The 13,630-nt window shown below is 45.6% G+C and overlaps 2 protein-coding genes across 5 annotated transcripts in view; one reads left to right on the top strand and one right to left on the bottom strand.

Moving 5' to 3' along the window:
* Window positions 1-61: 61 nt before the first annotated feature.
* CUNH1orf43 (chromosome unknown C1orf43 homolog) lies at window positions 62-13,599 on the bottom strand. Of its 4 annotated transcripts, none has more exons than XM_032154477.2 (7): window positions 13,220-13,587; window positions 12,712-12,813; window positions 7,468-7,585; window positions 6,902-6,955; window positions 5,456-5,622; window positions 5,318-5,376; window positions 62-987 (listed from the first exon to the last, which is right to left on the bottom strand). In XM_032154477.2, the coding sequence occupies exons 1-7, from the start codon at window positions 13,283-13,285 to the stop codon at window positions 792-794; spliced, it is 762 nt and encodes a 253-aa protein (XP_032010368.1). In that variant the 5' UTR covers window positions 13,286-13,587; the 3' UTR covers window positions 62-791. The 4 variants fall into 4 exon arrangements, with proteins under 4 accessions (XP_032010368.1, XP_032010370.1, XP_032010369.1 ...); XM_032154479.2 differs by having other exon boundaries at window positions 13,297-13,586; XM_032154478.2 differs by lacking the exon at window positions 12,712-12,813 and having other exon boundaries at window positions 13,220-13,591.
* UBAP2L (ubiquitin associated protein 2 like) overlaps window positions 13,050-13,630 on the top strand; it is a 51,020-nt gene continuing 50,439 nt past the window's right edge. Inside the window, exon 1 of the mRNA XM_058439248.1 lies at window positions 13,050-13,122. The gene's annotated coding sequence lies outside the window, so the exon portion shown is untranslated. The remainder of the gene's footprint in view (window positions 13,123-13,630) is intronic.

Here is a 13,630-nt window from a genome sequence, read left to right as displayed (position 1 = left end):
CAGATAACATTATCAAATGCCTGTTTTATTAAAAGACAACTATAAAGGACTGATTCATATGTTTTATTTGATAATTGTTCATTTTATTAAATAATTTATAAAGTCAGACCAGTGCATTGGCTTGTTAGGGGAAACCATTCCTTCCTACTGTCACATAGCCTGGCAGATTGTTATCAGGTGCCAAAACATTCCCTTTTATTCAATTTATTCATGAGAATGTGGAATTAAAGTAGATCCTTGCCATGTCAGGAAAGCTGCAACACATCTGGTTTAAGTGGAGCACAAGGGTAAGTTATTCCACATTCACCAACTTCCCCACTTGACCTCCCACCAGTTGTCTGCTTTTTCCATCAATCGACTCTAAGATGCCCTAAACCCAAACAGTTCCCATTCAACTGTGCACAAAGATATAGATATGGAAGACATCTCACTCCAACTCTCACCTTTGGAATTAAATAAACCTGGAACAGGGAAGGTGAACTACGGCTGAAACCAAGTGAAGATTTTTAAGACGCTTTGACAGAAACATTAAGAATAACACCTGAATGCAAATCCAGAAAAAAGCGCTACTAGGGGAAAATAGTCTTAGCCAATGTTCTAAAAATGCCCATAGGAAGGGTTGGGGAATTACCCTTTAGACACAAGCTCTAAGAACTCTGGATACAACGGGAACTTTGACGGATACAGTCTGGGCCTGCTGAGCCAGATGTTCCGAGGGCGGCCCGGCAAGCAGCCTGTCTTGCACATTGCAACTGACTGGCTTAATCTACGGCAAGAGTCCTTCAGCTCCATCACAGAGTACTCTCCAATGTGTTATAGTTATCCTTAAAGCTCTTCAATTCAAGGAAGTGCTTGGCACGTTTACTCTTCTGACTGGAGGGGAGGTATGTCACCTGGATGGTTGTTGGGGAGACCTCAGGGGACTGAGTTAGGTCTTTGGCTGCTGACTGGTGGTGTCGCTGAGAGCTCCCAATTCGTGCTTTAACCCTGAAGAACAGAGAGGGGAGGTCATTGACAGAATGAGGACTAATCAAAGAAATCAGGGCTTATCCCAGGCCATAAATGCAGCAATAGCCACAAATAGTTATTTGTGTCCTATCTGTCCTATTTTGTAAACTAGTTACTAAAACCCCATCTAGTAGCTTAGAAATAGCAGAGAGGCTGAGCATGGTGGCTCACGCCTGTAATCCTAGCACTTTGGGAGGCCCAGGCAGGTGGATTGCTTGAGGGCAGGAGTTCGAGACCAGCCTAGCCAACATGGTGAACCCCGTCTCTACTAAAAATACAAAAATTAGCTGGGCATGGTGGTGGGTGCCTGTAATCCCAGCTACTCGGGAGGCTGAGGCAAGAGAATAACTTGAACCCAGGAGGCAGAGGTTGCAAGCCAAGATTGCGCCACTGCACTTCAGCTTGGGTGACAGAGCAAGACTCCATCTCAAAAAAAAAAAAAAAATGTAGCAGAGAGGCTGGGCATGGTCACTTATACCTGTAATCCCAGCACTTCAGGAGGCAGAGGCCAGAGATCGCTTGAGCCCAGGAGAGTTTGAGACCAGTCTGGGAAACAAAGTGAGACTCTATCTCTACAAAAAATTAGGCAGGTATGGTAGCAAACACCTGCAGTCCTGGTTCCTCAGAAGGCTGAGGCAGGAGGATCGCTTGAGCCCAGAATTCGAGGCTGCAGTGAGCCATGACTGTGCCACTGCACTCTAGCCTGGGTGACAGAGTGAGACCCTGTCTCTCTCTCTCTCACACACACCCTAAAAAAGTAGCAGCACTCCAGCCTGGGTGACAGAATAAAGGCCCTGTTTGGGTGCCCTGACACACACCTACTCATACCAAAAACAACTAGCAGCAGAGAAACCAATTTCCCAGAGTTCTTGCCTCTGGCTCAAGCTTTTTTTTGAGACAGATATCCCCTATATAGGTTATCACCTTGTTTTGCAGATTAGGAAACTAAGGGTCCAATAATTAGCTTGTATGAGGTCACAAAGCTAGTAAGTGACAGACCTGGGATTCATACCTAAGTTTGTCAGATTTCAAAGCCTATACTCTTCACTATACCTATTATACATTCCTAGAAACTACAAATCAAACATTTTTGTTTTTGAGACGGAGTCTTTCTCTGTTGCCCAGGCTGGAGTGCAGAGGCACAATCTTGGCTCACTGCAACCTCCGCCTCCTAGGTTGAAGCGAACTGTCTCAGCCTCCCGAGTGGCTGGGGATTACAGGCGCATACCACAATGCCCAGCTAATTTTTCTATTTTTAGTAGAGACGGGGTTTCACCATGTTGGCCAGGCTGGTCTTGAACTCCTGACCTCAGGTGATCCACCCGCCTCAGCCTCCCAAAGTGCTGGGACTACAGCCATGAGCCACCACGCCTGGCCTTCAGAAATAATTTTAAAAAGATTGTGGTAAAATACATGTAACATAAAATTTACCATCTTAAGCATTTTTAAATGTATGGTTCAGTAGTGTTAAGTATATTCATAGTGTTGTGCAACCAACATCCAGAACATTTTCATCTTGCGAAACTGAAACTATACCCACTGAACAACTCCCTATTTTCCCCACTCTCCAGTCCCTGCAACCATCATTCTACTTTCTGTCTCCGAGTTTGACTACCTAGGTATCTCATATAACTGGAATCATCCAGTATTTATCTTTCAAAGAAAGTGAATTTTGAACAGGCTTCTGCTGACTTCTAGACCAAACGCCCTTTTCCAGCCTTTCTACATGTTCATTTTCATTAGTGCTCTAAGCAGTTCTTTTTTTTTTTTTTTTTTTTTTTGAGACAGTGTCTCGCTCTGTTACCCAGGTTAGAGTGCAGTGGCATGATCTTGGCTCACTGCAACCTCTGCCTCCCAGGCACAAGTGATACACACACCTCAGCTCCTAAGTAGCTGGGACTACAGGTGGACGCCACCACTCCCAGCTAATTTTTTTTTTGAGATGGAGTCTCGCTCTGTTGCCCAGGCTGGAGTGCAGTGGTGTGATCTTGGCTCACTGCAAGCTCCGCCTCCTGGGTTCATGCCATTCTTCTGCCCCAGCCTCCCACGTAGCTGGGACTACAGGCACCCGCCACCACGCCCGGCTAATTTTTTTTTTTTTTATTTTTAGTAGAGACTGGTTTTCACCGTGTTAGCCAGGATGTTCTCGCTCTCCTGATTTCATGAACCGCCCGCCTTGGCCTCTCCAAGTGTTGGGATTACAGGCATGAGCCACCGCACCCAGCCTAATTTTTGTATTTTCAGTAGAGACAGGGTTACGCTATGATGCCCAGGTCAGTCTCAATCTCCTGGGCTCAAGTAATCCACCCATCTTAGCCTCCTGAAGTGTTGGGATTACAAGTACAAACCACTGCAGCTGGCCTTCTAAGCAGTTTTTACTAGGACCTTTCATCTTTTTTTTTGAGACAGACTCTTGCTCTGTCACCCACACTCGAGTGGCACAATCTCGGCTCACTGCAACCTCTGCTTCCTGGGTTCAAGCAATTCTCCTGCCTCAGCCTCTGGAGTAGCTGGGATTACAGGCATGTGCCACCATGCCAGGCTAATTTTTGTATTTTTAGTAAAGATGAGGTTTTGTCATGTTGGCCAGGCTGGTCTCCAACTCCTGGCATCAAGTGATCCGCCCACCTTGGCCTCCCAAAGTGCTGGGATTATAGACGTGAGCCACTGCTCCAGGCCTTGGACCTTTCATCTTTTAAGACAAGGTAGCTCATTTTTAGGGACAGAGAGAAGACAGGAGAGACATACCCCTTAAGCTCTTGAGAAAGAGCAATATTCAACATAGCAGAAAACAGATTATTTTTATGGCTGGTAACTAACTTTTTGTTATTATTTTGAGATGGAGTCTTGCTCTGTTGCCCAGGCTGGAGTGCAATGGCGCAATCTTGGCTCACTGCAACCTCCACCTCCCAGGTTCAAGTGATTCTCTTGCCTCACCTTCCTGAGTGGCTGGCATTACAGGTGCGCGCCATCGTGCCCAGCTAATTTTTGTATTTTTGTAGAGATGGGGTTTCCCCATGTTGGTCAAGCTGGTCTTGAACTCCTGACCTCAGATGATCCACCTACCTCGGCCTCCCAGTGTTGGATTACAGGTGTGAGCCACTGCGCCCGGCCTAAGTTTTTATTCTAGATTGGCTTTCCTTTCTTGCCAAGAACTTTGATTTTAACATTTGCATGAAAATACGAGACTATGTTTAGTGTGTATTAAAAACATTCCCAAACAAAAGCCATGAATCCTCTCCTGTGACACAAACGCTCAACAGTTGACTCTATAGTGATAGCCTTTGTTTCAGACACGGTTACTAATGCTTTAAGTGGTAGTAAAAATAGATTTTTTATTTTTATTTTTTTGAGACAGTCTTGCTCTTGTCGCCCCAGCTGGAGTGCAATGGCATATTGGCTCATTGCAACCTCCGCCTCCTGGGTTCAAGTGATTCCTGCTTTAGCCTCCCGAGTAGCTGGTATTACAGGCGCCCACCAGCATGCCCAGCTAATTTTTGTATTTTCAGTAAAGACGAGGTTTCACCATGTTGGCCAGGCTGGTCTTGAACTCCTGACCTTGTGATCCACCCTCCTCGGCCTCCCAAAGTGCTGGGATTACAGGCGTGAGCCACTGCGCCAGGCCAAAAATAGATGTTATTTAATTCTTACTTTTATTGGGCCAAGACACAAAAAGGACACTGAGACTCTGAAGAGAAGGAATCCCTGTGTGTGCTGAAAAACTATTCCCTTTGCTAGTCTACACCAATTTTGACATTTTATTGGGCTAAACAAAAGACAAGAAAAATGCACACAAAAGTAAAAACTTCTTTTACTAGCTTGTATAGTTGCATCTGCTTTCTTTTCTTCTTCTTTTTTTTTTTGAGACAGAGTTTCGCTTTTGTTGCCCAGGCTGGAGTATAATGGCACGATCTCGGCTCACCGCAACCTCCACCTCCTGGGTTCAAGAGATTCTCCTGCCTCAGCCTCCCGAGTAGCTGGGATTACAGGCATGCGCCACCATGCCCGGCTAATTTTGTATTTTTAGTAGAGACGGGGTTTCTCCATGTTGGTCAGGCTGGTCTTGGATTCCCGACCTCAGATGATCCTCCCGCCTCGGCCTCCCAAAGTGCTGGGATTATAGGCGTGAACCACCACGCCCGGCCGCATCTGCTTTCTAATGTAAGAGACTGATCTAATAGTCTAGAACCTGACAACTCTTATGGTATCATGGATTTTGTTTATATTGCTTTATGAAGGTCATTGCACTGTGGCAACAGTCCAACACTACTGTACCAGCTCCCTTTGACACGTTCCCCTCCAAACTCACACAGTGGCCAGCTCACTCAGGGCCTCCTGATAGCGTAGGTACTCATTCTGGCCAAAGACCTTAGGAAAGAGAAAGGAAGAATGAGGATCTCTCAGTCTGAGGGATCTCTTTAGTGCCCTGAAGAAAAAACTGGCTTACCCCTGTCCCATAGCGGGCTGTCTCATAGCCATCCAAAAGGGTATCAATGAGGGCTTTGCGTACACCCTTGAAAGGCGTACTAGTGTTTCGCAGATCCAGCAGGTAGGAGCGGAAATTCTTGCCCGTTAAGGAACAGGGATGCCGGCCTTCAGAATGAAATGGGATCTCTGTGGAGAAAACAGCACAGTGATATCCCTTCTCTCATTCTTTAGTCTTTTTTTTTTTTTTTTTGAGATGGAGTCTCGCTCTGTCACCCAGGCTGGAGTGCAGTGGCGGTGATCTTGGCTCACTGCAACCTCCACCTCCTAGGTTCGAGCAATTCTCTAGTCTCAGCCTCCTGATTAGCTGGGATTACAGATGTGCACCACCATGCCAGGCTTATTTTTGTATTTTTAGTAGAGACAAAAATACAAAAGGGTTTCACCTTGTTGGCTAGGTTGGTCTTGAACTCCTGGCCTCCTGTGATCTGTCTGCCTCGCCCTCCCAAACTGCTGGGATTACAGGCACGAGCCACCGAGCCTGCCCCATTCTTTAGTCTTTCTAGTTAATTCCCCAAAGTTAGAAATAGGTCTAATGAAGCTGGGCGCAGTGGCTCACGCCTGTAATTCCAGCCATTTGGGACGCCAGGGCAGGCAGATCACCTGAGGTCAGGAGTTTGAGACCAGCCTGGCCAACGTGGTGAAACCCTGTCCCTACTAAAAATACAAAAATTAACCGGGCACGGTGGTAGGTACCTGTAATCCCAGCTACTTGGGTGGCTGAGGCAGGAGAACCGCTTGAACCCAGGAGGTGGAGGTTGTGGTGAGCCAAGATCGTGCTACTGCACTCCAGCCTGGGCAACAGAGCAAGACTCCGTCTCAAAAATAAAAAGAAATAGGTCTAATGAAATGAGCGAGTTGAGTTAGAGGGAGATTCTGATTGAGACCAAAGGTATAAAGCTGTGCCGGAGTGGTCATTTGGTGGTAACACCACAGTTGTAAGCTGCATCAATGACACATGATAAGTGTCATCACACATTTTACCATCCTGCTTACCCATCCATCCTAGGTTTAAGACATAAACTGTTTTCATAGAGATAGAGCATATACGACAAGTGTTGACAGAATGGAAAAAATTCAAGAACAATCTATCTTGGGCTTAGTGAAAAAGCAGGTGCCACCTGTCCTTTGCGGAAAAACAAGCATATTACCATCATCTACTTCATGAAACTAAAGGTCTCAAGAGAAGAACTTTAAAAAACAGAACACCCAGACTCTTTGGAGAATAACCTGCTTATATCATTTCCTTCAGCAAAATCTCTAATCCAGTACTTTCAAAACTCTAGAATTTCCTACTAGCCAGGGATGTGCAGAAAGGACAAATCCTAACATACAAAGTGGGTTCATTACTCTGTTCCCTAGGTGGGCTTTCAGGATGCTAGAATGGACCCTGTCAGGTAGCCCTTACCAGAGGTACGAATGGCATCCAGAGCTTTCATCCTATACAGATAGTTGTAGCAACCTGTTGAGGAAAAGACTGGTGTTAGGCATAAACCTAAAAAGATTCCCCAGGCTGGGCGTGGTGGCTCACGCCTGTAATCCTAGCACTTTGGGAGGCTGAGGTGGGCGGATCACCTGAGGTCAGGAGTTTGAGACCAGCCTGACCAACATGGAGAAACCCTGTCTCTAGTAAAAACACAAAATTAGCCAGGCATAGTGGCGCATGCCTGTAATCCCAGCTACTCTGGAGGCTGAGGCAGAAGAATTGCTTGAACCCACGGGGTGGAGGTTACAGTGAGCTGAGACTGCACCATTGCACTCCAGCCTGGGCAACAAGAGCGAAACTCCAACTCAAAAAAGAAAAAAAAAAATTCCCCAAACTCCAGCAAGCTAATAAATGGGTTCTGCATGTAGCATATATCCAATAACAGGAATAACTAAGGCTTTGCCAGCAGCTTTTGACAACTCTGAGAGAAAAGGAATTCTGGACCTGTGGGACTCCTCATTGAAGCATTCCAAGAGCTTGCCACATACTTTGATTTCCCTGGGTTTCCAGTTGTAGTAGTCTAGCATCATCATCTGCAAGGAGCTGGGGCTCATACTTGATATCCTGAACCCTGGAGAGTCGAATATCAATCTCCTCTTTCAAGTCCTGTTCACATAGAAAAAGAATACACAGTCATTTACCCTGCCCTCTGCTTTCCACCAATGTGAAAATGGGGCAGAGTTAATGAACACCTAAGACAACAGAAATAGAGAAGATGCTCATGTAGTTAATAAAATTACCAGATAAGAGGTAAGAATTTAGGAAAGAATGTGATTGGGTTTTCCAATAACCTCTCCAAGCTGCACATCTCTAAGCTAGAACTTTTAACTTGTGCCAGAAATCCTTCAAGCTATACAGCATCAACATTATTTCCAATTTTTTTTTTTTTTTTGAGACAGAGTCTCGCTCTATCACCCAGGGTGGAGTGCAGTGGCGCAATCTCAGTTCACTGCAACCTCCGCCTCCCAGGTTCAAGCAATTCTCCTGCCGCAGCCTCCAGAGTAGCTGGGATTACAGGCGCGTACCACCACATCTGGCTAATTTTTGTATTCTTAGTAGAGATGGGGTTTCACCATGTTGGCCAGGCTGGTCTCAAACTCCTGCCCTCAAGTGATCTGCCTGCCTTGGCCTCCCAAAATGCTGGGATTACAGGTGTGAGTGACTGCACCCAGCCTCTCTTGCCTCAGCCTTCTGAGCAGCTAGGATTACAGGTATGCACCTAGCTAGAGGCTACTTTAAAAAAAAATTAACACATATTTAATTTTTAAAATAGCCAAGTCAAATTCATGGTATACAAATTTTAAAGATTCTAAAGGGGCCAGGCGCTGTGGCTCACGCCTGTAATCCCAACACTTTGGGAGGCCGAGGTGGCTGGATCACGAGGTCAGATCGAGACCATCCTGGCTAACATGGTGAAATCCCGTCTCTACTAAAAATACAAAAAATTAGCTGGGCGTTGTGGCAGGGGCTTGTAGTCCCAGCTACTCGGGAGGCTGAGGCAGGAGAATGGCGTGAACCTGGGAGGCGGAGCTTGCAGTGAGGCGAGATTGCGCCACTGGACTCCAGCCTGAGCAACAGAGTGAGACGTCTCCAAAAAAAAAAAAAAAAAAAAAAGACACTAAAGGTAGCACCTCTCAGTTACCCAGCAGCAACTACTATTTTCAGTTTCATATTAATCTCTCTTACCTAAGAGGGTTACCAGAGCCCCAGTAAATACATTTTTTGTTGTAACTTTTTACAAACTCCCATTGTGAAACATTAAGATACACAAAATACAGGTAACATAGATGTACATTTTAAATAAATATAAAAATCATAATAATGAACATCTATAACCAATATCCAGTTTATGCAATGGAACATTACCATTAACTTTGAAGTCTTGTGTGCCCATCCCTCATTGAATGCTCCCCACCCCAAACCTTAACTTGTCAATAGTCCTCATACACTTCTTCACTGTTTTGTCGTGTCACCCTAAAAAAGATGCTTAGCTTTGCCTGGTTTTCCAACTTGATATAATGGAAAAATATATATATAATGGAAAAACATTATATATGGAATCCCTCTGCAACTTGTTTAAAAAAAATTTTTTTTTTTTTTGAGACAGGGTCACACTGTCACCCATGCTGGAGTGCAATGGCACAATCTCAGCTCACTGTAACCTCCACCTCCTGAGCTCAGGTGATCCTCCTGCCTTAGCCTCCTGAGTAGCTGGGGTTACAGGAACACACCACCATGCATGGGTTATTATTAAAATTTTTTTTTTTTTTTTTGAGATGGAGTCTTGCTCTGTCACCCAGACTGGAGTGCAGTGGCATGATCTTGGCCCATTGCAAACCTCTGCCTGCTGGGTTCAAGCAATCCTCCTGCCCTCCTGCCTCAGCCTCCCAAGTAGCTGGGACTACAGGTGCGTGCCATCATGCCCGGCTAATTTTTTGTATTTTTCGTAGAGAAATACATTGCAACCTCTGCCTGCTAGGTTCAAGCAATTCTCCTGCCCTCCTGCCTCAGCCTCCCAAGTAGCTGGGACTACAGGCGTGTGCCACCATGCCCAGCTAATTTTTGTATTTTTCGTAGAGATGGTGAGAACCATGCTCGCCAGGCTGGTCTCAAACTCCTGACCTTGTGATCTTCTCGCCTCGGCCTCCAAAGTGCTGGGATTACAGGCGTGAGCCACTGCGCCTGGCCCATTTTTAAACTTTTTATAGAGACAGGGTTTCCCTATATTGCCTAGGTTGGTCTCGAACTCCTGAGCTGACGTAATCAGCCTGCCTTGGCCTCCCATAGTGCTAGGATTACAGGTGTAAACCACCTCACCTTGCCTTAAATTTTTTTTTTTTTTTTTTTTTGAGACAGAGACTCACTCTGTCACCCAGGCTGGAGTGCAATGGTGTGATCTCTGCTCACTGCAACCTCTGCCCGGGCTCAAGTGATTCTCCTGCCTCAGCCTTCCGAGTAGCTGGGATTACAGGCACACACCACCACGCCCAGCTAACTTTTTTGTATTTTTAGTAGAGTGGGGGTTTCACCGTGTGGGCCAGGCTGGTCTTGAACTCCTGACCTCAGGTGATCCACCCGCCTCAGCCTCCCAAAGTGCTGGGATTACAGGTGTGAGCCACCGCACCTAGCGAAATTTTTAAAATATACTTTATTGAGGTTGAATTTACATATAATAAATGCATTCATCTTATGTATATAAATTGATGAGTCTGACAAATGAACATACCTGCTTCACCACCATGTCAATCAAAATAAAGAATATTTTCATCACCTGGAAATCTCCCCTCTCCCCGCCCAGGCAACATGATGTACTCTCTTTTACAGTTCTGCCTGTTCTAGAATTTCATATAAATAGGGTGGAGGCACATGGTACATATTCTTTTGTGAACAGCGTTTTGCCTTTTTTCACTCAGCATGGTTTTTTTGTTTGTTTTTGGTGAGACAGAGTCTCACTCTGTCACCCAGGCTGGAGTGTAGTGGTTTGATCTCGGCTCACTACAACCTCCGCCACCTGGGTTCAACAAGGGATTCTCCTGCCTCAGCGTCCCGAGTAGTTGGGATTTTTTTCTTATATTTTTAGTAGAGATGGGGTTTCACCATGTTGGCTGGTCTGGTCTCGAACTCCTGACCTCAAGTATTATCTGCCCAACTCGGCCTCCGTAACTGCTGGGATTACCGGCATGAGCTACCACGCCCAGCCCACTCAGCATGTTTCTGAGATTCATTCATGTTTGCAATTTTTTTCATTCAAAAGTATTTTGAGGATTTGTCTTCATCTATTTATCTTCAGTTTTTCATTTTTTACACTATTCCAGAATATGAATATACCACTACCTATTTTTTAGAAACAAGGTCTTGCTCTTGCACATGCTGGAGTGCATCAGTGCAATCATAGCTCACTGCAGTCTGTAACTCCTGGGCTCACATGATCTTCTGGCCTCAGCCTCCCAAAGTGCTAGGACTACAGGTGTGAGCCACTGCACTCAGCCTATATAATCATTGAAAAGTGGACATCTGAATTAAGTTTATTCTTCAAATATTATGAACAATGCCGCTATAAATAATCTTGTATATGTTTCTTGGTACACATGAGCAAAACTTAATTTCTCTATGGTAGGAGAGAAACTGCTGGACCATGGATTAGGTACATGTGCAACCTTACCAGACAATGACCAGTTATTTTCCAAAGTGGTTTTACTAATTTATACTTTCACTAGCAATGGTTGAGAATTTAGAAAAAATTTTTTAAGCAAAAGGAATATTGCTCTCAACAAGACCAAGGGACCCCTGAATAGCCAAAGTATTGATTGGTTCATGATGTGCTAGAAACTAACCCTATGTCTCTCTCATGAGGCAGGCAGGACTGTTAAGGTTTCAAGCCAGGACATCCTCCTAGAGCCTTTCCATGTACTATGTCAGCAAAGAACAAAGAGGGAAGGTTAATAGCACTGGTTAATGAAAGTACAGTGCTCTAGGAGTTGAGGGAGTCATGAGCTCTAGCTCTACAACTAACCTGTTTTTCATTCAGCAACAAATTACAGAGTACCTGCTATGTGTAGGCCCTGGCATTAACCTGTTTTTCAGTCAACAAGAAATTAATGAGTACCTACTATGTGTAGGTCCTGGCTTTATAGTCGTGAACAAAACTGGCATGGTGCCTGCATTCTTGAAGCTTACCGTCTAGCGGAAGAGAGAGGCATGTTTTAAACAAATGGACAAACATAAAAGAAAAATTATGGTAAATGCTACGAAGAAAAAATCAGGGTACCACGTGAAAATAAAGAGAGGGGGGACGTACTTTAAAATAGGTAATAAGCATTCCTTTTTTGGAAGTAACATTTAAGCTAAGATCAAAAGAATGAATGAGCTAGCCAAGTGAAGACCATTCCAGATCACAGAAGCAAAAAGGGTGGAAAATTCAGCCAGTGGAGCTGGGTCCCAGTGATCTGGGGAGAGCCACACAAAACGGGGTTGGTAAGGGAAGCAGGTGTCTTTTACTTAGAAGCGAAAGACTAAAGCAGCAGAATGAGGGTGGCAGTGGGGTATCAATAATTCTGATTCACATATATGGGGTTTGAGATGTCTACTAGAAATCTAAGTGGAAATGTCAGGTAGTCAGTTGACAATATATGCAAGGAACTCAGGAAAGAGTTCTAGGAGAGAGATAACATTTCATCTGTAGCTAAAGCCAAGGAAAGGAAGACAATCACCTAAGGAGAAAGTACAGACAAAGATAAAAGACCACTGGGTTATTCACTTCCTGTATGTCTTCTGGTAAACTGCTTCCTTTTCTTGGGCTTGTTGGTAACATGAATGGTGGAATTAGATGACTTACAGAGCTCCTGTTAAGTCTAAAGTTATGTAAAGGTAACCCTTCTCATTGCTCTTGGGTTAACCTTAATGATCTCAACCCCATCCTAATCAAACAAAAAACACTGGGTAGTTTAAGATGAGCCGGGAAATATTTTACTACAGACAGTTGGGAACTTCGACCCGAGCCCTTCATTCTGCAGATACAAAAACAGAAGTTCCTGGGTGAGCCACATGCTTGCCACAGCACTGAGCAGGTAAGCCAAGTCCCAAAGCGCACAGTGCCTGCTCAACTTAGTAAGTACAAGGACAAGTGCACGCAAAGAAACATGAGAATTAAAGTCAGCACCAAAGGCAGAGGAAATCTCATTCTTGACCCTTGATCTGGACAAGTGTGTTTAACTTGTGCCCTAAGGACCTACCTTGGGGGCATTGTGTCCCACAGGGACATGAGGTCCCCTTCGAGATTTCATTGCAAAGCGCATGATTTGCCTCTTCACAAAAATAAACAGCAGTACAAACACCTGTCCAAAAAGATGTAAAAATCCTTTAATTAAAAAATACAGTTGGGTTTTTTTTTTTTTTTTTTAAAGCATGCCTTCATTCCAAATCCCCAGATTCCGGCTCTCAGGAATGTTTCAGGGTAAAACTTGGGGCAAAGCAAGGCCATTATGATGGGGGTGGATCTAAGAAGCCAGTAGCAGGGAGGCGTGGGGTCTGTGCTCTAGCGTTAGAGGAAGAGTTCTAGGCTAACGAGGGCGGGTCGGCCCGAGTAGGTGACTTAAACTTCCACCTACTCCTGGAATAAGGAGTCAAAGTCCAGATAGGCGCAGGTGAGTGGGTGGAGAATGCAGACGGGGTATAGCTCAAAAGGAGGGTCTCTACTGGGTAAGATGCGACAGCAAGAATGGGGTGGGGGAATCTCCTCACCAGGCTCCCGTAGGCCATCACCAGCACGACATTCACCCCGGATAGCCAGTTACTGCCGGACGCCATGGCCTCCCTACCTCGCGCAGAATTGTTCGGGTTTACCCCGCTGTCCTGGCTGGTCAGCCCAGGCTCCGCCGAAGCGACGGCGCCTGGGTCCCCTGGAGCTCCCCGGCCATTTCCTTATGGGGGAAGACCAAGCCAGACCCGGCCTGAAAACATGGCGGACGGGCAGGGGGGCTGGGAAAGGAGAACGACGCCTTCCAGCTTCCCCCTGACACGTGACTCAGGCAGGCAATGGCACCCAGGAGCGTCGAGCGCTGAGACGCGGAACTACGACAGTAAGAGGAAGCGGCGGCCATCCGTGCGTCACGTGGTGGAGGCAGGGCCGCCGTGAAGGAGGCGGGGCGGACT

This window comes from Hylobates moloch, unplaced genomic scaffold (genome assembly GCF_009828535.3).
Source record: "Hylobates moloch isolate HMO894 unplaced genomic scaffold, HMol_V3 SCAFFOLD_5, whole genome shotgun sequence".
NCBI lineage: Eukaryota > Metazoa > Chordata > Mammalia > Primates > Hylobatidae > Hylobates > Hylobates moloch.
Note: the sequence above shows the minus strand (reverse complement) of the source record. Positions and strands in the feature narration are given on the sequence as shown.